The 23,008-nt window shown below is 43.1% G+C and overlaps 1 protein-coding gene across 1 annotated transcript; it reads left to right on the forward strand.

Annotated features, from left to right (window-relative positions):
• The first annotated feature begins 270 nt into the window (after positions 1-270).
• Positions 271-21,275, forward strand: ERCC3 (ERCC excision repair 3, TFIIH core complex helicase subunit). The gene is made up of 15 exons (XM_035128303.2): positions 271-388; positions 2,453-2,658; positions 3,412-3,648; positions 4,627-4,676; positions 5,046-5,181; positions 5,535-5,699; positions 7,177-7,381; positions 8,624-8,938; positions 10,238-10,422; positions 12,454-12,656; positions 16,643-16,739; positions 16,930-17,047; positions 19,244-19,362; positions 19,810-19,962; positions 20,847-21,275. The coding sequence occupies exons 1-15, from the start codon at positions 370-372 to the stop codon at positions 20,979-20,981; spliced, it is 2,343 nt and encodes a 780-aa protein (XP_034984194.1). The 5' UTR covers positions 271-369; the 3' UTR covers positions 20,982-21,275.
• Positions 21,276-23,008: the final 1,733 nt, after the last annotated feature.

Below are 23,008 nucleotides of genomic sequence, written 5' to 3' on the forward strand. Positions count from 1 at the left end.
GTACCTTTCCAACTCTACGATTCTACGACACCCGACGGTCAACGACCTCCTTTCTGCCAAACGGGCACGGTCGGCCCTGCTGGGCTCCCCGGCAAATCCGCATCTTTCCTGGGCACTTGGAAAAGCGGCTCCAGGCTGAAAGAGGCCCCATCTCGGCAACTTTAGCCCTGGGGGCGCACACTTCTTTCCCTCCCGTGCAAATCCCCCGTTGCTGTTTTTTCCCCGCCCCCCGAGATCGGCCATGTTATGAAGGCGGAGAGGAACCGGATTCGCTCCCTGTCCTTCTCCGGAAGCGGCGGAGCGAATGGGAAGGGACGCGGAAGGGACGCGTGAAAGCGGCGTTGCGCACTCTGCCGAAGCCGCGTCCCGATGGGCAAGAAGGAGCGAGGTGAGGAGGCGGAGAGGCAGCCTTTTCCCTTGCTAGGGGAGCGGAGCCCAGGGAGATCGTCCCGACCGTGTGGTCCCCAGGGATCTCATTCCCAACCCATCCCTAGCAAGGGAGATTTCCAAGTCCTGGAAGCCCTTGGGGTTTCTGCTGTTTTCTTTCGTTGGGGAGGGTTTGATTTGAACCCCGGTACCTCTTTTGAACTGTAGAATGCATGACGGGATAAATAAAAGAGAGCATGCCTTTTATTATCTTAGGCGCCTTTGTCTTTTTCAACACATGCATATTAATTTGGGGGAATGCAGCTGTAAAAAGGCGTCTTTTTTTCTGGCAGCTACAAAATTGGTATCTACAGTTAGGCAGGCTATACAGTACTGTACTTGCTCCCAGCCCTGTTTTAGGCAGAGCCTTCCGGTTTGAAAATTCAGCTCTCCTAAGTAATGAGTTGCCTACTGCTTTTCAAAAACAACTCCTTTTGTGAATAAAAAAAGGACTAGGGGCCCAAATCGAAGATTGGAACTGGCAGTAGAGTTCAGTGATAAAATGCAGGCCCTTCCAGCAGGGAGTGTCCAGGTTTTATCATCAACCCAGTTAAGACTGGAGAGCCTTTCTAAGGCTCCAGAGAGCCTCATGTCCTAAAGAGTTTGGAAGCTTAGCAGGGTGAATGGGCTGACTGAATGTCTCAGCTACAGGTAGGTAGCCGTGTTGGTCTGACGTAGTCAAAACAAAAATATAAAATCTCCAAGGTGCTACTGTAAGGATTTTTTATTATTTTTGTTTTGAATGTCTCAGCATTAGTCTCTTCTAGGGTTCATTTAAATTAAAATTAGTAATACAGTGGTACCTAGGATTACAGACGCTTCAGGTTACAGACTCCGCTAACCCACAAATAGTACCTTGGGTTAAGAACTTTGCTTCAGGATGAGAACAGAAATCGCACAGTGGCGGCAGCGGGAGGCCCCATTAGCTAAAGTGGTACCTCAGGTTAAGAACAGTTTCAGGTTAAGAACGGACCTCCAGAACGAATTAAGTTCTTAACCCGAGGTACCACAGTATAGCTGTCAAGGAGCATGGAGAGAACATATCTTTGGAGCAACACTGGTGGATTGTTTGGGGTGTGACTCCTGAGAATTTTCTGGATTGGAAGCTTGGTCCTTCAGTGATGTGTTTGAGTTTGACATTCCTGCTTTAGAGGGCCAATTTGTCTTGGTTTATTTGACTTGGTTCTCCTCTTGCTGCCCAATGAATACTTCTCTCTCCATAACTGTGGGTTGGCAGTGTAAACAACCCAGTCTGTGCCTCTTGCTAAATATTTTTTGAAAACGCTTGTCTGGCGTGCCTTTCAGAGACGCATTAGTCCATGGAAGTTGTAAGCAGACATGTGTGCATTTGAAGGGAAACGCATTATCAGTGCTTAGCACACAAGCACATTTTACTTAACGCAAATGAGTGTGCTGTTGTCAATCAGTTACGTCACTCTGTTTTGGGTCTTTTCTCTTGCTCTTTTTTTCCATGGACATTTCTTGGAATGTAGAAAATAATAGCATGAAACACGTTAAGGCTACACAGTCACCTTCAATATGTGAATATGATGCTATTTGCTATACAGTACATTCATTTGCTACAAATATTTTCATTGTAGGGAATCTAATTTTGCCCTAATAACAGGAAGGCTGATAATGTCCTATATGCCTTCTCAATGAGACAGAAAGGCAAATGCAAAGTGAGGGAAGTCTGATCCTAATAGTTGCCCTGAAACAGCTAAACCTGCTCCACATATTCTGTCAGGTGAGGGGCGGTAGCTGGGCGTAGTTTGTGGGAAAGCCTTCCCAGTCAAATTGGGACCCCTGTCAGGCCTGGTTAGATCTGAGGACTAAATGTCCCCCGTTAGGGAGCAACTTTTGGTTTTCTGAAGATTCTTCATAGAGAAAGGACAGAGAGGCTTCCATACGGGTTCCTCTACAGACAGTATAGTGTTGTAAAATTCTGTGCCTGTGATTTGTTTAGCATGAAAACGTTTTTCTGAGTTGCAGGCATGTTTTAAACCACTTGGGCCTTGGTTTTCAGATAAGAAGAAATCTAAGAAACGACACTATGAGGAAGAAGACGAAGAAGAATATGATATCTCAGGCAAAGAGTCTCAGGAAGCAGTTCCCTCGGCAGCAGGGAAGCAGGTGGAAGATTCCTCAAACAAAATAGATGAATATGGAGCAAAAGACTACAGGAACCAGATGCTCTTAAAGGCTGATCATTCCTCACGCCCCTTGTGGGTGGTAAGTTCCATGAACTTGGAATGCTCACGTTTCAGCAAGGGAAATGTATCAAAGTATTTGGCTATATTGAGCTGGTTTGCATGTGATGCTGAGCTAAACTGTGGCTTAGTGTGAACACAGAGGTTCCCAGAGAGGAGATTGCAGCCTGTGTGCTTCTTCTATGATGCTCTTGCACTGACGTGAGCTGTCTCAACCTAGAGTGCAGTGGGACTTCTGCCATGTGGTGGACGGCATTTCCAGGAGAACACTTAAAAGTGATTTATCCCACAGGTGTATTTTCTTCAGACTGTTTAATAGCCTTAAAAAACCACCACCTTTGAGTTCTTTTTAAGTGATGACATCCCCCCTGCCCCGACCTTCTTCCAAGGAGCTCACAGCTCAGGGTAGCATGCATGGATGCTTACAACGTGCATTTGCCCTTACAGAAACCATGTGAGATAGGCTAGGCCATCAGTATATAGTGGCCCCAAATCACCCAAAGTGAAGCTTCATGGCATTTGAACCTGGGTCTTCCCATTCCTGCTCCAACCACTACACAATTGGCTTTGGGTGAAATTGTGTTATTATGAATTTTAATTATGGATAGTTTTTTTAATATTCAGATTTATACTTCTTACATTGCTGTTGGGTTTTATTTGTTGGTGAACTGCCTTGGTATTCTAAAAAAAAGGGTGGGAAATAAATTCTTTTAAGAATGATGAACATACAGATAATATAAAGTATTATTACCATTGATGCTTGCCTTTTTTGTAGGCCCCTGATGGCCATATTTTCCTCGAGGCCTTTTCGCCTGTTTACAGGTATGCCCAGGATTTTCTTGTTGCCATTGCTGAACCAGTTTGCCGACCCACCCATGTCCATGAATACAAGTTGACGGCTTACTCCCTCTATGCTGCTGTCAGTGTGGGCTTGCAAACGAATGATATCACCGAATATTTGCAGAAGCTAAGTAAGACTGGAGTGCCAGATGGGATCGTTCAGTTTATCAAGGTAAGCCGTTAATCATTATCAGCTTGCTTTACTTTAAAACTAATAATAATAATAATACAACAACAACAACAACAACAACACAAAAGCAACAGTCTGTTGCTGTGCTTGAAGCTGCCCAAGAACATTGCTGCACAACTTAACATGATCTTCAATAGATGAGTGGTGGAGACTTGTCAGTCCCAAAGTCACTCATTTAAATGGGGCACAGCTAAACACTGAGGATTGGGCATCATGAAGAAGTGGATAGGTAGCTCAATGGAGCAATGCTCTATGGGTCCTGCAAAAGCACAGCCACTTGCTGCTGTGAATCTCGGCCAGGATTTTGCAAGCTGGTTCTGGTCAAAGCTGAGAGCGGATGTTTGCAATCAGGTCATCATGGGGCTAAGCCACGGTGTCTTGTCTACCACCCCTGGACATAACATTTAGGAGAACTTCTCATGTGCATTCTACCCATCACATAGTGAGCACTGCCTCATTGCCAGTAGGTGCCATGGCATGGAACGAAGGTGGAGAAACCTGCTGTGTGATGCACAGGATTCATGTGGCCATGGGAGTTGTCTAAATCTCCAGTAGCCAACGTGGTGCCCTCCAGATGTTGTTCAACAACTCCCTTCAGCTGCTGCCAGTATGGCCAATGGTTGAGGATGATAGGGCCTGGCTGCCCATGGTCTAAGCCAGGGTTTCCAGTTCCCTGCTGTTTTTAGACTACAGTTCTCATCATCCCTGACCATTGGTCCTGCTAGCTAGAAATGATGGGAGTTGTAGCCCAACAACAGCAGGAGACCCAAGTTTGGGAAACGCTGGTCTAATCTAACTTTTTGAAAATGTGGGGCCTTTGTTCTCTTTCATGTTTCAGGCATGTAGCCTGCCTTGTTGGCGATCTTGTGAAATAAGTTGCAACATTACTCTCGCCATGAGTCTAATGCAAATTGAATTTCTTCAGGAGTTCTGTTTCTAATGCATATTACTGTTTTGCAGCTTTGTACAGTCAGCTATGGGAAGGTAAAGCTGGTCCTGAAGCACAACAGGTAGGCAGGTGTTTGCTTTTTTGAGTTGCAGGGGATTATTTCCCAACCCATTGCCAAATCCCAAATAATAGCTGATTACTGAGTTTCGGCTGGGGTGCTGCTTGAGTGAATTAGCTTCTGTTATAGAATGCCATTGCAGAAAGCGGTGTGATTGGAGTAGCAATATTCTTAACAAACTGCCTCTTTAAAAACTGTGCCATTACTTCACAGTTCTCCTAAAAGTACGGTATATGACACAGCATCCTAGCAAAGTGTGTCGTACAGAGGAGCAACCTGCTCTGTGGAGGCAGACCTTCTGTAAAATGGTGGTAGATGTTGTTAACATTTGTGAAATCTATAGGATTCCTTCTTCTTTTCTCTACCTCCTAGGTATTTTGTAGAAAGCACCCACCCTGAAGTCATTCAGCAGCTTCTCCAGGACCCAGTTATTAGAGACTGCCGGCTGAGGAATGCAGAAGGGGAAGAAACTGAACTCATCACTGAAACATTCACGAGTAAATCAGCTGTACGTTGAGATTCTGGACCACCTTTTATGTAATACGGCTCCTTCTTTCTTTACTAGAGGCTTTAGAAAAGCTTACCTTCCTGCTGTTCTCATCCCGTTGAGTTTCCCACTCCTTTGGAGGTATCAGAGATGGCCATGAGGCATGTTGGTTACATGTTTCTCTGGGACCCTCTACTTCTCTTCTTCTGACAGCTTTCCTCACTGCTGTATGGCAGTGATGTGGGGCTTCTGCTTATTTGCAGCCTGTATTGGAGTACAGCTTGCCTTTTACAAGGTCCTCGGCAGCTAATTGGTAGAACTTAAGCCTCTTTCTAGCCACATTTTCCCTCTAGCCTGATGATTTTCTGTTTCAGATTGTCAAATCCAGTGAAGGGGGAAGTGGCCCTTCGACGTCGCAAGGGACAGATGCTCAGGGTAAACCAGGTGTTCCTGCTGACTTGTTTGAGTTTTACGAACAAATGGATAAGGATGAAGAGGAGGAGGAGGAAACCCAAACTGTGTCTTTTGAAGTGAAGCAGGTAAAAAAGCAACTCCATAAATTTGATGGCACCCCCGTTCAGGATACCCTTGCCCATAGCATATTGAATATGAATTAATTCAGTTTTGCGACTTGGAGGGACATGGTTCTCCATGGTGGTTGTCAGCCCTTTGCTGCTTAGTTTGAAGAGCCATTTTCCTTCCTCCCAGGCTCAGTTGTGTCTGTGGGTTCTGCTCTCCTTCGGTTATCTTCAATTTTGCATGTCGTACTTGCATGCTTTGGCAGTTTTGTGTGACCGCAGAACAATGTCCTTTAAACCAGTAAGACCAAGTGTTCCGTAGAAACTGATTTCTGTTGCAGTATGATGCTTTGTTGGCAGCTGATAGGGTGAAGTGGATCTTGGCCATGTTAATGCAAACCGTTAACTTAGGTTTAGCACGACAAAGTGTATTGAATGGACTTTCAACACCTATACAGAGGAAGAACCAAGGCTACACATTCTGTTGCAAAGAGACTATCCTAATTCAGGCATCCCCAAACTGCGGCCCTTCAGATGTTTTGGCCTACAACTCCCATGATCCCTAGCTAACAGGACCAGTGGTCAGGGATGATGGGAATTGTAGCCCAAAACATCTGGAAGGTCGAAGTTTGGGGGTGCCTGTCCTAATTCATGCTCAGTTCGGTTCATAAACATGGATAGGAGGAGTGGCTGCTCTTCCCTTCCACAGAAATAGAATAGAAATTATATGATTGTCTGTACCATTGGGAAAGCAGAGCTGAGAATAGTTCTGGATTGAGCTCATGACTTCAGTGAGTGTGACCCTTCACAGGCAGGGATAGGGGACCTGTGGCCCTCGAGGTGTTAACTGGAGTACAACTTCCATGATCCCCAACCATTGGCCATACTGGCTGAGGCTGATGGGACTTGAAGTCCAGCAACATATGGAAGGCTGTATGTTCACTACTCTTGTTTCAAGGGCAAATTAGGAATTTTCTCCTGAATAACCTGAGTAGAGTATATGTTACCTTATGTTCATGTGCACTCAGCCTGAGAAGGTGATCAGGATGAAAATTCGATATTAAAACTGTAGTAAGTGCTTTCTGCATCCCCTGTCAGCTGGAGCTCTAAACTCTAAAATCAAGATGTAAACATATGCTAGAAAATTAAAGCATAGGAGTGATTTTTTAAAAGAGAGACTTTATTTTCTTGTTGTGGCTCATAAAATGTGAGAAACATTTTCAGATTTGTCAATGATACCCAAAGCGTTGCAGCGTGTTTGTGTGCTAAATAATAATAATAATAATAATTATTATTATTATTCCCCTCCTTTCTTGATGGGCTGCCCCAGCCACCCTAGGCAGCCTCCAAACACCTAGTCAAACATTAAAAGCTTCAGATCTAGCAACCTGACATTCTTCTTTCAAGCTTTACAGGAAGATTGTAGCTGAAGCTCCCAGCGAATAGCAGAGTAGCAAAATGAGGGGAAAAAAGATTTTCCTCCTGCTTCTTTTTTAAGGAAATGATTGAAGAGCTTCAGAAGCGATGTATCCATCTGGAATACCCTCTACTGGCTGAATATGACTTCAGAAATGATTCGGTGAATCCTGATATTAATATAGACTTGAAGCCGACAGCTGTCCTCCGACCATACCAGGAGAAGAGTTTGAGAAAAATGTTTGGGAATGGCCGTGCTAGATCCGGTGTTATTGTCCTACCTTGCGGTGAGTTGGCTGGGCTAAAGTTAAAAAGCTTTCTCAAATTCTCTGATTTTGGCTTAGGCTTCGTCACAGGGTATTGAACGAGAGTGTTTATTTTGCTGGAGAGCAATCACTAATCTGAACTTTTATGGATATATATTTCTTGTGCTTGTGAATTTCTCTTTCCATTCCTCTTGGAGCAGCTTATCCAACAACTTGCATCTGCATTTGTCTTAAGAGCATTACCGGGGCCAGATGTGCCAGCTAAACTTTTTCATATTTGCGTGACAGGCAGGACATGCATCACAAGTGCTTTTTCATATGACCGTTTTATTAGATGTTCTCTTGATAGAACACAGCTCTCTGGGGTCTTGTGCGCTTTCTATTCTGGATCCTCCCCCCTCCCCAAATAATATTTATTAATTTTCAAACATTTTAACACAGAAACAAAAACAAAAAACAATAAAACATAATCAAAAAAAGGGAAAAGGGGAAAAAAAGCAAAAACATATCAGTTCATTACATTAACTTGACATTGTGGACTTCCTCAATTCCCCCCACACTGGGTCCATTTATTAAATCTAAATTAAGCAATTTTCTTTTGTCATCTTAAATCATTCTGACACAATTTTTCCATTATTTCCCAACCAGTTCTAATCTACTCAAAGAAACAAAAAGACATTGACTATCCTCAACCTATAATTCATTAATTAATCCAAATCTAACTTTATTTTCCCACCCATCTCTTATTCTTCCTTTAGCCTCACATTTTATACCCCTTTTTTTTCTTACATTCAAATGTTATTTCTTCTATCATACATTTAACCACATTTGTCTAATTCTACCCCCCTTCCCCTGGACTCCGGGTCTCCCAGATGTATCAACCAGCTCCATAAAACGTTCCAGTTTCAGACCATCTTAATCAGAAAACAACTCATTGTTACTCCTCACCCTATTCCCACTCTTTCGCCACCTGTCCACCACTCTCCCTTCTTTGTCCCCTGCTGCCCCCCCCCCATTTTTTAACTGTAGCACAGTATCATACAGCAATGTTTCCATTTTCCAGCCCTATTTTCCCCAGTTAAGCTCAGGCCCCAGCATGGATCCTGCCCTCCCTCACTCACTGGGAGGACATTATTCCATGCTGGTTCTTCTTTGAGGACTCCTTGAATCAAACACAAGTCTATTCTGGATCCTACTGCGCCTTGAGCTGTGGTGCGTTTCAGGCACATTTTTGACAACTTCCTGTCTTTTTGTCCACTTCAGGTGCTGGCAAGTCACTTGTAGGAGTAACAGCTGCCTGCACGGTGCGCAAGCGGTGCCTGATTCTGGGCAATTCCGCCGTCTCTGTAGAGCAGTGGAAAGCCCAGTTCAAAATGTGGTCCACCATAGACGACAGCCAGATATGCCGATTTACTTCTGATGCCAAAGACAAGCCAATTGGCTGCTCCATCGCTATCAGCACTTACTCCATGTTGGGGCACACAACCAAGAGGTCGTGGGAGGCAGAAAAAGTAATGGAATGGCTGAAGAGTCAAGAGTGGGGCCTTATGATCCTCGACGAAGTGCACACCATACCTGGTAAACAAGCCGGGCCCATGTCTGTGAACAATCCCATTTGCCCCAGTCTTAAATCCAGCACTACAGTTACCTTGGAAGTCGAATGGAATCCATTCCGGAAGTCCGTTCGACTTCCAAAACGTTTGGAAACCAAAGTGTGGCTTCCGATTGGCTGCAGGAAGCTCTTGCGGCCAATCGGAAGCCCCGTCGGACGTTCGGGTTCCAAAAGAACGTTCCCAAACTGGAACAGTCACTTCTGGTTTTGTGGCGTTCGGGAGCTGAAACTTCCTAGTTCCAGGGCATTCGGGATCCAAGGTACAGTTGTAGTGAACTATGGCATTCCCAGTTGTGTCATTCTGTAATGGTGACGTGTGCTGTCATCTGGCTTCAAAAATTAATATATGTTTCGGAACCCTAACACAGGTGGAGCATATTGCAGTGCTGCTAGTTGTCCTTAAAACTGGTTTGTGAGCTTTCTCAAAACAAGTAGGAGCTGCGTTTTTTGTAATGCCTACTACTTGACTATGATTGCTTTGTAGCCTCTCTTTTCATTATTCTTAAGCGGAGAGGGAGTGAAAACCCAGTATGGTTCACTATATGACATTTAGATTTAGACATGGGCTAAACGTACTGCAAAACTTGGAGATTTCATCTCTAAAATGCGGGACTAGGGGTGGGTGGAATCACAAACCATCTCACTAAAATACAGTAATTGAGTCTTCAAACCCTCCTGAATTAAAAAATAAAGCATACCTTTTCTTACTAAACTCAATATTATTCTGTTTATTTTAAAAATTATTATAATGTGCTCGCTTTTCCATACTAGGATGGACTCTCCCCCCCCCCCCAATGATATGATTTTGCAACTGAGATTTCTTCTTTTATTAAGCAACTAATATACTAAGGACGTGGTCTGTGTATATTTACTTGGAAGTATATCCTACTAAGTTTAACAGACCTGCAGTCAGGGAAGTATATATAGAATTGCAGCCTGGAATTCTAAGCATGGCAGATTTAATTCCCATCTTTTAGGTTGTCCCTTGTTTTCTCAACTTCAAAAATTATAAAGAGGCTGCTTACCTTTGATTTGATTAATGCTTGCAGAGCTTAAAAATAAGACTAGAGTCAAACTAAACCCACCTGGTTAAAAGAAGAAGAAGATTCCAATCTAATGTAGCTCTTTGAAATAGGCATATTTTTGCCTAAGCCATTTCATGTTACTTACAGCTCTAAAAATAAATGTGGCGCTCCTGCTTGAATGCCTTTATAAATTCCCCTTTTTGAAATCAAAGCATAATCTTTTCTTCTGTGATTCTTCAGCAAAAATGTTCAGGCGTGTGCTGACCATTGTTCAAGCCCATTGCAAGCTTGGGCTGACAGCTACTCTCGTCAGAGAAGACGACAAAATCGTAGACTTGAATTTCCTCATTGGGCCTAAACTGTATGAAGCCAATTGGATGGAGCTGCAGAACAATGGCTATATTGCAAAAGTCCAGTGTGCTGAGGTAAATTATACCTTGCTCCTTAAAGCTGTTGCTCTTCCCTGGATTATGTTCTTAAACATTCAGAGTAGCCATAGAAATGCTTTTTTTGTGTGGATCAATTTCTTTTTTTTCTAACCTAAAACTCTGAAATGTCTATCATTGGGTATATGTCCATGGGTTATGGTGCTCTTTTCCTGCAGTGAGTTTTCCTCTATCATGGAATTTAAAATCGGGAAACAGGAGTAACACAAATCACGGGGAGTTTTCCCAGTATTAAATCTGTTAACTTTTCAGCTGTTGCTACGCAGCTCAAAAATGAAGATGCTACAAATACAAAAGTCTTAAGCACTCAGGAGCAATTGCTTGCTTACAGTGGATTTTTACATATACTGTATATTCCTGCGTATGAGACTACTTTTTAACCCAGGAAAATCTTCTCAAAAGTTGGGGGTCGTCTTATATGCCGGGTCGTATTTCTTATACGGCGAGTATATCCCAAACACTATATTTTAACTGAAAAATTGGGGGTCGTCTTATATGCCAGAATATACGGTATTTGCCTTACTAAAGCCCTTTTCTGGTATTCATCTTCTAAGTTAAAAAAAACAAGGTGGAGGGTAGCAGCAGTGATGAGTATGCTACTGTCCCTACTTAATTTGCTGGAGGGGGGAAACTAATATGTTCATCTCTGTGTGTCCCCCCTCAGCATTTGCTTAGCTCAGAAGGAGAATGCCTGAAGAGAGCTTTCGTCTTGCAAATAGACAGTGTATAAAAATCCTCTCTCAGAAAGTTGCCTTTTGAGTTAACCCATTTTTACTATGTGAAATAACCAGTCTGCTTTGAAACGCTCAGTTCTCCTCAGCAACAGCAGAGGGCAGTGCCCGTTGCATGATCAGGCAACGCTGTGTTTGGGGCATATGAGCTGAACTATTTCTTTGTTAACTTGAAACCAGAGAGATGGATGGCAGGAAGTGCTGCACAAGGTTTACTGCTCATAAGGGTGAGAATACTGGATGAAGTGCAGCCAGAATGGTATTTGCCTAGAAGAGGGAAGAAGATGCTGTACCAACTAAGGAAGAGCGGCTGATTAAATTGATGGATTATACTCAAATGGCAAAACTGGCAGGTGTAATAAGAAACTGGGGGGGGGGTCTTAAAGAGTGGGGAAAATTTGTAGAATATTTGAAAAATTCTGGCATACAAGTGAATTCATTAGTAGGATTCATTTAAACCAAGCAGTTAAAATTGTACTAAGATAAATGGAAGAATAACCAAAAAATGGAGTAAAGTGGAAAATGCAGTGTTATACAATCCTAATTAGAAAAGGAACCACAAAAGACTGGGTGAGGGAAGTCAAATATGCAATTGTATTGGAGGTATGTGTTTGCAAGGTGTGTATTTGTCAACTTTTGAAAAATGGAAAATAACATTTATTTTAAAAAGAGAATACTGGATAAGCTGGCAGGGTGACCCAGAGGCTTTAAAGTACCCAAACCTAGAAATATCACTAAAAGTACTCCACCCCATATTGGGGGGGGGGAGTATGAGACCACACATTTCTCTTATTTTGGTTAAGCATTGCTTCATGTGTTGAAAGGAAACAGTGAGAGAGGAATGCACAGGTGAGTCATCCATCCTCGGCTCACGCTAGGTTTGGCTCCCATTTAAACAAGCTGCCTCTACCAATTTTCTCTGATTTTCCCTCTCCCTATTTATTCTTGACCCTCACTAAAGGACTTGGGGTGGGGAGCGGGGGGCTGCAGCGTGAAGCAGAGAGAAAATTTCCCTTTTACAAGTGCTGCATTAGACACAATGCATTGTGTTATGTTGTCCGGGGGATGCAGTGAATAATCTTCCTTCCTCTTTTTAGGTTTCCTTTTAAAAATTCACAAACATCCTTTTAAAATTGTGAATATCTCCTCTTGTTGAGGTGCTGTGTAGTCGCTTTTTATCATACAGCATGACTTATAGACTCATAGTTCTCTTCTGAGAAATACATTACAGAAATATCCTGACTGGAATCTAACTTTGTTTTATTTGGCTTAAACTTAGGTATGGTGCCCAATGTCTCCTGAGTTCTACAGAGAGTATGTGGCTATAAAAACAAAGAAGAGGATATTGCTCTATACAATGAACCCAAACAAATTCAGGGCTTGCCAGTTCCTGATTAAGTTTCACGAGCGAAGGAATGACAAAATCATAGTCTTTGCAGACAATGTGTTTGCTTTGAAGGAGTATGCAGTTAGGCTGGGCAAGTAAGTATTGAATGAAGGGTAAACTTGAAGATATGTGTTATGCTCACCCATATGTTTCATATCCACAGTAAAATGGCATGATGAACAGCACTGACTCAGTCTTTTCCCAGTGCTGTCAAAATGGCATTTGGTTTTTCTGTTAATTCTCCTTCCTCTTAAAAAAACAAACTATAGTGATGGGGAGCAAGAGGTTATAAACATCTATACAATTTGCAGAAGCAATATTTGGAGGAAGGGTTCAATTCTTGGATCATATGTGAAAATTGTATTCTAATTAAGAGATTTTTTTCCAACACCCTTTGTGAATGGAGCACACAGAGCCAGTTCCCACAGTACCAGGGCCTACAGAGCCAGAGTCCGGACCTTTAAAGGTGCCTTCCCCTGGGCTGGAGGAACTGAGGGCCTCACAAAGTACTTCACCAATTCAACAGCACAAGAAGCGCACCAGGAAGCCATGAAGTGTGGGATAAATACCTGATTTCAGGCCAGGTGTTGACCTTGAATGAATGAATTTATTCTTACGGTCACAGACCAGCTTATGGCGTTGACCTCCCCCCCCCCCAAAAAAGCAATGAAGCCTAGGAGTGGTGGACTGGAGGCCGAGACTTTGAATGCCTCCTCTCACTTCTGCTCCCTGTCAGTCGGAGCTCTGGGCTCTTCTGCAGGAGCAGAACTGGATACCTACATAAACTTTCAACTGAACAAAATGAAATTTCTTTTATTAAGAAATGTTCAACGGTGTGGGGCTTGACTGGACAAAAGTGCTGTTGCTCAAGAGAGAGCAAAAGAACTTGTTTAATGTTGCTTTAACTACTCCCAGGTTGAAAATCCTGCTCTAGACGTCTAAAAAGGGGTTTATCTTATGTGGAGAATTGTGAGGAAAGTTGGAAACTTTGATTCAAATACAGTAAGTCACATTAGATACGTTTAGGGAGGAGCCGTAGTTCAGTCATAGTAACATGCTTTACATTTGGAAAGTTCAGATTCAGTCGCTGACATCACCACTTAAAAATATCAGGGACCAGATGATGCAGAAGAAATCAAGTCCCCGTAGAGCCACCATCAAAGTAGACAATACTAGGCTAGATGTCCAATTGGTTTCATTAAGACATAAAGAAAAACTGTGGTTTATTATTATTATTGGAGTGAGTTGCGGTGAGGCTCTGGATTGCGTTCTCTTCTGGCACAGCTGCGAGGAGGAGACGGAAGCTTTTGCATGTGGACAAGCTGAAACCAAGACAACTTGGGTCCTAACCCATCATTTGAAGCTGACTTGATTCCAAAACCGTAGTTAAGATTAACCACAGCTTGCTCAAGTTCAGATGTAATGACAAGATGCAGTTAATAAAAAACAGAAGGGAGAGCAAAAGCACAAGAGCCTCAGCTTTACTTCAGCTCATTCCTTTAATGATAAACTATCATTACAGTGGTACCTCACAAGTCGAATGCCCTGCAAGACGAATTTTTCGCAAGACGAATGCATCTTGCGATCTGATGGTGACTTGCAAGACAAATTTGTTTTGCGAAAAATTCATCTTGCGAATCGCGGTTTCCCATAGGAATGCATTGAAATTTAATTAATGCGTTCCTATGGGCAAAAAAAGAAATTTAAAAATCACCTTTCCTCTTTGCCTCAGGACAGGGAATACTGTTTCATGTACAGGTACAAAAATGCTGTCTAAGGAACTGTAGAAGTACTGTGTCAAGTGGTGCTCATTACTGCACAAAACTGGGAAAATGCTTATGGTAGCTGGGAGATACTGTGCCCTCACTCTCAAGTCATGCTAAGCCGAGCCATGGTTTAGCATGAACAAGCAAAGAGCAGAGATTGAAGCCTCCATTCTCCTTCCCTGCACCAGCCACCTGGCTACTATGTCAGGCCATGGTTTCACTTGGTATGTTGTTTGAACTATGGTTTGTGGTTTAGCTCTCTTCCAGACAAACCACCACCTGGAACCAAAGTCAGCTCTATGGTTTGCAACTCATACATTGCCTGGAGAGAGCTAGACAACAAATCTGCATAGTCTTAAGCATTGTTTGGCATTGTATGTGAACCTGGCCAGTGTGAATCTGAATCTACCAAGAAACTGAAATCCGTATATTCTCTCAGATGTATTGTATATTTCCTTCTCTCTCTCTCTCTCTCTCTCTCTCTCTCTCTCTCTCTCTCTCTCTCTCTCTCTCTCTCTCTCTCCCCTTTGGTTTTTGTAAAAAAGATATGCCTGCTCTTTTGTGTGGTTTCCTCTTCTTTTTGGCCAAGTAAACAAGACATTTCTTCCTCCCTAGATGGTTTTACTGCTGTAAAGCCTTAACAGTCTCTTAGGGTCAGCAACCTGGGTACTCTGTCACAAAGGGTGCAGGGACAACCGCTCCTAAAAAAAATTAATCCACAGGGGCAGCTTGTTGGGAGCTGGGGGGACTGTCATACAGTGGTTCCGCTCCTTCTTCCTGGGCCGTGTTCAGAAAGTGGTGTTGGAGGAAGAGTGTTCAGACCCCTGGGCTCTCACTTGTGGGGTGCCTCAGGGTTCCGTCCTCTCCCCCATGCTTTTTAATATCTATATGAAGCCGCTGGGAGAGATCATCAGGGGGTTTGGGCTGGGTGTTCATCAGTATGCGGATGACACCCAACTCTATCTCTCTTTTAAATCAGAACCAGTGAAGGTCCTGTGTGAGTGCCTGGAGGCGGTTGGAGGATGGATGGCGGCTAACAGATTGAGGTTGAATCCTGACAAGACAAAAGTACTGTTTTGGGGGGACAGGGGGCGGGCGGGTGTGGGGGACTCCCTGGTCCTGAATGGGGTCACTGTGCCCCTGAAGGACCAGGTGCGCAGCCTGGGAGTCATTTTGGACTCACAGCTGTCCATGGAGCCACAGGTTAATTCTGTGTCCAGGGCGGCTGTCTACCAGCTCCATCTGGTACGCAGGCTGAGACCCTACCTGCCTACTGACTGTCTCTCCAGAGTGGTGCATGCTCTAGGTATCTCCCGCTTGGACTACTGCAATGTGCTCTACGTGGGGCTACCTTTGAAGGTGACCCAGAAACTGCAATTAATCCAGAATGCGGCAGCTAGACTGGTGACTGGGAGTGGCCGCTGAGACCACATAACACCGGTCCTAAGAAACCTACATTGACTCCCAGTACGCTTCTGAGCACAATTTAAAGTGTTGGTGCTGACCTTTAAAGCCCTAAACAGCCTCGGTCCTGTATACCTGAAGGAGCGTCTCCACCCCCATCGTTTAGCCCGGACACTGAGATCCAGCGCCGAGGGCCTTCTGGTAGTTCCCTCACTGCAAGAAGCAAAGCTACAGGGAACCAGGCAGAGGGCCTTTTCGGTAGTGGCGCCCGCCCTGTGGAACGTCCTCCCATCAGAGGTCAAGGAGATAAACAACTACCTGACATTTAGAAAACACCTAAAGGCAGCCCTGTTTAGGGAAGTTTTTAATCTGTGATATTTTAATGTATTTTAATCTTTGTTGGAAGCCGCCCAGAGTGTATAAATAAATAATGATGATGGTGATGGTGATGATGCAAGGACGCGAGTGGGAAGGGAGGCCACAGCTGCTAATGTGCTAACTCAGTGAATTTAACAAAAGAAAACACCTTTTTTATTTTAACAGCTGCTGCTATCCTTTCATGTAGGATTAGCAGATAAATTCAGCCCTTTGATCTGTTGAGTCGGGAGGCACACATCAATCGGATAACATTTACAACTGTCTGGATTTATTTCTTTGGAAGGGGTGTCTGGAAGAATGGGTTTATCTTCAGGCGGGTGGGTCCTCAGTGCAGTCGGCAAAGAATGCTGCAAGGAAAGCAAAGTGTTTTTTGTATTCTGAATGGAATGTGAAAAATATGCGAAACAGATTTATTTTGAAATTCTCATGGTTTTCGAGTCTTCGTAATGCCTGTTCCACGTACTTGAGTCCAGGGGACAGAAGGCGACACCAGCTCATCACATTTTTTTGTGTCCTTTTATTTATTTATTTAGACCCTATATATATGGGCCTACAGCACAGGGGGAAAGAATGCAGATCCTACAGAATTTCAAACATAACCCCAAAATCAACACCATCTTTATTTCAAAGGTAATGGAAAGCAATCTGCTAGTTACACGGCTTATTTTGAGCAGCCTGTGAAACTGCTATAATGTTGTCAGAATTATTTATTTGTTTTACGGTAACCCACAAATCCGCGTCGCTCGTTAAAAGAGTTGCTTGTTTTTATTTTCAATGCTGGAAACAACACATTTGTTAAGAGGTTGTGTCTGTATTGTAGGTAGGAGACACGTCCTTTGATCTGCCAGAGGCCAATGTCCTCATTCAGATTTCGTCCCACGGCGGGTCTCGAAGGCAGGAGGCTCAAAGGTTGGGTCGAGTGCTGAGAGCCAAGAAAGGTAACTCAAGGCCGGCGCCCCTGAAAGTCTTCTATTTTAATGGGACACTCAAGCATGACAGTTACATAAGTCAACTCATGCAGCTGACTAAGCATGTACAATCTGCCATTGTGCTAGTTTGTCACTGTCAGCTCGAGGTCACAGGTTAAAACAAAATTCATGGGTAGTTCTAAAACAGGGGTCAGCAAACTTTTTCAGCAGGGGGCCGGTCCACTGTCCCTCAGACCTTGTGGGGGGGCGGATTATATTTTGGAAAAAAAAAGAACGAATTCCTATGCCCCACAAATACCCCAGAGATGCATTTTAAATAAAAGGACACATTCTACTCATGTAAAAACATGCTGATTCCCGGACTGTCCATGGGCCGGATTGAGAAGGCGATTGGACCCCTGTTCTAAAACGTGCTGCAGTAGGGGGCCATCTTTCCCTTTGTCTTTCTTGCCTAATCGCTCCTCACATGACACTTGGCATTAGCATTTTGCATGTCTTGTAAAGACACACTTTCGCAGACCTTGTGCTCAAGGTCTCTGTTCTAATTGTTCTTTCTGAACTTCCAAGGCAGCTGTGTTAGAGTTCTAAGGTGTGTCTGTTGCTTTGTACTACGTAGGATCTTTGCATAGGATTTGGGGTTTGGATGAACATGCTTCCTGCTGCACTGCTGATCATTTTATTTTTAACACCTTGACCAGCAAAGGGCTCTATGGATGTGGCAGTGTGCTGTTGGCAGTAATGGCACCCGACTCTTAGAATCGTAGGTTTGGAAGGGACCCCAAGGGTCATCTAGTATAGCCCCCTGCAATGCAAGAATCTGCTGCCCAACGTGGGGCTCAAACCCACTTCCCTGAGATTAAGAGTCTCATGCTCTTACCGACAGATATCATTGGATTGGGGGAGATTAGAATTATCCAGTGTTCAAACATAGGGATAATGGGAAGTAAGTGGATGGAATGAAAAATTCCTGCCTACATTGACGTGTGTGTGTGTTTCTTTCAAATGAAGGCATTGCTAGGGGGAAAGGAAACAAGAATAAATATGAAACATAAGAATAGTTGCTAACACCAAATAGCTGAATTTTACTACTTATAGTAGAAGGTTGTATTTTAGCTTGCTTTACATGATCTTATAGAGCGAATTCTAACGGAGTTGTGTCTTTGGTTTATAGCTTGGGTGTACCTCGTATCCTAATATAATCCTAGCCACTCAAATGAAATATTGGGTATGTAGAACATAGAAACAAATACCACTGATTTCATATATGACATGTACAGGTGAAACTTGGAAAATTAGAATATCGTCAAAAAGTGTATTTATTTCTGTAATGCAACTTATTATTTTTATTAATTTTTACAAATGATTTATTTTGGAAATTCCACAGTAATAAAACAAATAGTTGCAATAATATAGAAATAAACAAAAATAAACATTGCTATTACAGTACATTTCATTAATTCCATTCCATTTATAACGCATAACATTTCATTAATTACATTCCATTTATAACGCATGACGACAAATAATTACAATTACAACAAATAAAGGCTTGACATATCTTGCTTTGCATGTCATGCACCTATCTCATATATTGATTTCACCTTTTAAGTTGCATTACTGAAATAAATGCACTTTTCAACAATATTCTAATTTTCTGAGTTTCACCTGCATATGTTGGTTGATGCGAAATATTCTTTGTGCATTACGCATCAGAAGGGTATGATTCTGCAATTACTGCAAACTCTGAATGGAGTGTGGCAGAAGGAAACCTGGCTACTGCCCAGTTGACTTGGAGAGACCAGAGTGCTATGAGCTGAAATTAGATGTCTTTATTGTCATTGTCCCCTTGCGGGAACAACGAAATTACTTGGTTACCACATCCACTCAGATAAAGCATTCCACATAATCCAAAATTACTACAAAACCCTAATTAAAACAGTACAATACAATACAATAGCAAAATAAGGTGACTTCAAAGTCCAAGCTTACCATTTAAGGCCAAAATCGCTCTAGAGAAGAAACACTTCCTGGGACTTGGGACTTTTGCCCATCTGAGGGGAGCTCTTTTTCTTTGCCTAACTGCAGCTTTTGAATTGGCAGCTGGTGGTTTGCTTAGTTATCAGTGATTGCAGGCTGCTGACATGGCAGTAAGATAACTACAAAATGTTTGTTTCATGGTGTCCTGACGTGCTCCTACTTTTCTAGGAATGGTTGCAGAAGAGTACAATGCCTTCTTTTATTCCCTGGTATCCCAAGACACTCAAGAAATGGCATACTCAACCAAACGTCAACGGTTTCTAGTAGATCAAGGCTACAGCTTTAAGGTAATGTTGTCCCCTAATAACTTGCAATATTTTTTACAGTGACTGGCACCTGAGTGTTCTGTGGATCAACAACGCCGCAACTTAGAAACACAGTAACTTTGCACTAACTTTATTACCTCTGGTTCTGTGTTGCTCATAAAGATATAAAGGTGGGAATTTGAACTTTGGCACTCCCCAGTCTTAGTCCAATTCCGTAATGCAGGGATAGCCAAAATAGTTCCCTTCAGATGTTGTACTACAACTTCCAGCAGTCTCAGCCAGCCCAGTCAAGGATTCTTCTGCTAAACACTGTATCACCCCAGCCCATTATTTCCTCAGATTGTGAAATAGTCACCCTGCAAATGACAGTACAGGGCCGCATCCATAAGCTTCACTATGAGGGGTGTAGTTAATTTCTGTCTATGAGTACTGAGGAAAGTAACATCTCCCTTCCTTCCTGTGTCTCAGGTGATCACTAAACTTGCAGGTATGGAGGAGGAAGAGCTTATGTTTTCATCCAAGGAAGATCAGCAGCAGCTCCTCCAAAAGGTTTTGCAAGCATCAGATATGGATGCTGAGGAAGAGGTGGTTGCAGGAGAGTACGGCTCGAAGTCGTCTCAGGCAAGTGGATATCATGGTAGCCACTCAAGTTTGATGTGGAGCAAAGAGGAATTTAGTGTTCAACGCCACTCATCACACCCGCCGCCCAAGGGAAGTGGCCCAGCCTCTACCTGCTTAGTGGCAGCCGCTTCCATGTTGAATGAGAGGAAAGCCTGGAAAAGAGAAGGTTAAGGGGTGATATGATAGCCATGTTCAAATATATGAAAGGATGTCATATGGAGGAGGGAGAAAGATTGTTTTCTGCTGCTCCAGAGAAGTGGACACGGAGCAATGGATTCAAACTTCAAGAAAGAAGATTTCACCTAAACATTAGGAAGAACTTCCTGACAGTAAGAGCTGTTCGGCAGTGGAATTTGCTGCCAAGGAATGTGGTGGAGTCTCCTTCTTTGGAGGTCTTTAAGCAGAGGCTTGACAGGCATATGTCAAGAATGCTTTGATGGTGTTTCCTGCTTGGCAGGGGGTTGGACTGGATGGCCCTTGTGGTCTCTTCCAACTTTATGATTCTATGAAAGGAAGTAGAAAGTTATTTCCCCCATTCCTGTCCATCCTGCAAGAAAGAACAAAAGGAGGGCGTGTCTCTCATGATACAGGTGGTGAAGGATTATGAGGGGACACAACCTAGCTCTGAAAATAAAACGTGTGTGTGTGTAACTATCACAAATCCTGTTCACACGTCATATGAATGTAGGGGTTTCATATGTAGAACAGACATTGCTACCCTGACATTGCACTTTCTGCTGGTCCTGGCCTCTCCACTTCCACATGGCAGCAGCTGTTCAAATGTAGACATACTCCACTCAGTTGAGACGCCTGTGTGAAAAAGGGTTGCAGGCTCTGCCTTAGACAGTAGACTTCACTAAAATTCTCACCCTCTCTCCTTCTAGGTTTCCCGGCACTATGGCACAATGAGCTCTATGTCTGGAGCAGATGATACAGTTTACATGGAATTCCAAGCCTCACGAAACAGGGCCTCCTCGAATAAACACGTCCATCCCCTTTTCAAACGCTTTAGGAAATAGCACAAGGAGAGTGCATTAGGCTTCTCTGTCTTACTGTAAGAAGACGAGATAGATGAGTGAAGCAAAGTGTTATAAATGGACTTGACCTTTATAATTTATGTGTGGTATTTCATGGGTAATGCTTTCAATTTTTATTGAACAGCTTAAAAATGACTTCAGAATAATGCTCAGCTAAGGAAACTATTTTTTGTATACTGTATGTTTGTAACAAGTACACAGTAAAGGTTTGGATATCTGAAAGCACTGAATAAAAATATTCTGTACAAAAACCACCCGTAAATCATCTCAATGTCTCTCTTTCCTCTAACTCCTCTTGGTGCCTCAAATTGGACGCCTTCAGTGAAGACTCAGCCATGCTAAGAACAGTGGTCCTATTGATTCCAGACCCTTATGTAATGCTTCTGATCCAGTTTTTCCCCTGGCCATAGGCTTCCAAGAAAAAGTGATGAGAGGAGTTGCATGCACATACCTAAGACCTAGGGACCCAGGTGGCGCTGTGGTTAAACCACTGAGCCTAGGGCTTGCTGATCAGAAGGTCGGTGGTTCGAATCCCTGTGACGGGGTGAGCTCCTGTTGTTTGGTCCCAGCTCCTGCCAACCTAGCAGTTCGAAAGCACGTTAAAATGCAAGTAGATAAAAAGGAACCGCTACAGCGGGAAGGTAAACGGCGTTTCCATGTGCTGCTCTGGTGTGCCAGAAGCGGCTTTGTCATGCTGGCCACATGACCTGGAAGCTATACGCCGGCTCCCTCGGCCAATAATGCGAGATGAGTGCGCAACCCCAGAGTCGGTCACGACTGGACCTAATGGTCAGGGGTCCCTTTACCTTTACCTTTTACCTAAGACTAGGAAGTGTTGAGCCATGTTACATATTATGCAGTTTTGGTGCTTAACCATGATGCTTATATTTCCTTGTCAGGCTCAGTGGCCAACAATTTTCAGTTCTGTGTTATGCCAATGATATGGTACTTTTATCCCAGAGAAACATTTGAGATGGGTGTTTTAGTCAGGAGATGTAGTAATAAAAACCGACAGGTTACACGAAAACTGAGATGGTCTTTGAGTATAATCCTCCTTGATTTAAATATACCATGGGCAGTCATCTGTTGGAGCAATTTTTCCTCTGCTATGTTTTTGTACAAATAAAGGCTGGTGTTACTAGATTTAATACACCAGGGATATAGGCACCATATAGATATACCATACTTCATTGCATCTTTTTGAAATGGGGGTACTTCCCAAATAACTTGTGGATCAGTTCAAACTTAACAGAACTAGGGTTTCTACAAAACCTCAAGATCAGTTTCTACAGTGGCTCTTTCTAGGCCTAAGAACATGGCTGCTATAACAATTAAACTGGAAATATACATAGGTGTCTCTACTAAAATTTACATATCTGAGGACCAGGTTTAGGTTATGAAGTTCTGACGCATCAGGTCAAAGGCCCATTGAGTCCAGATTCCTGTTCTCACACCAGACAACCAGATGTCTATAATAATTCTGCACACAGGAACTAGGTACAGTGGTGCCTCGCTTAACGAATGCCCTGCTTAACGAAATTTCCGCTTAACGAAAGGTTTTTTCTAGCGGAGGTTGCCTTGCTAGACGAATTTGTTTTATGAAAAATTCGTCTAGCGAATCACGGTTTCCCATAGGAATGCATTGAAATTCAATTAATGCGTTCCTATGGGCAAAAAAAAAATTAAAAAAAATTCAATGCATTCCTATGGGATTCGCTAGACAAATTTTTCGTTATAAGAAAAGACCCGTGGAACGAATTAAATTCGTCTAGCGAGGCACCACTGTACAGCAGTAGTCTATCCACTTGTGATTCCCCAGTAATGGGTATTCAGAGGCATACTGCCTCCAAATAGTTCCTGGGCATAATGACTGTTCTATCTAGGCATGCAATATGTACTTCCCTAATCTGTATACAAATTAAATGACACCTCATGGAAACAGTTGTCAGATTCGTAAGAGTTTAGGACAGATGTAGTTTGACCAAATAGTTCTTACCAAGCCAAGGTTT

This window comes from Zootoca vivipara, chromosome 1 (genome assembly GCF_963506605.1).
Source record: "Zootoca vivipara chromosome 1, rZooViv1.1, whole genome shotgun sequence".
In the NCBI taxonomy this organism is placed as follows: domain Eukaryota; kingdom Metazoa; phylum Chordata; class Lepidosauria; order Squamata; family Lacertidae; genus Zootoca; species Zootoca vivipara.

Excerpts from the sequence above, each read along its gene's own strand:
- ERCC3 (XM_035128303.2), top strand. Across the intron at positions 2,659-3,411 it reads CCTCACGCCCCTTGTGGGTG|GCCCCTGATGGCCATATTTT; the intron begins GTAAGTTCCATG and ends CCTTTTTTGTAG. Across the intron at positions 10,423-12,453 it reads CAAAAGTCCAGTGTGCTGAG|GTATGGTGCCCAATGTCTCC; the intron begins GTAAATTATACC and ends GCTTAAACTTAG.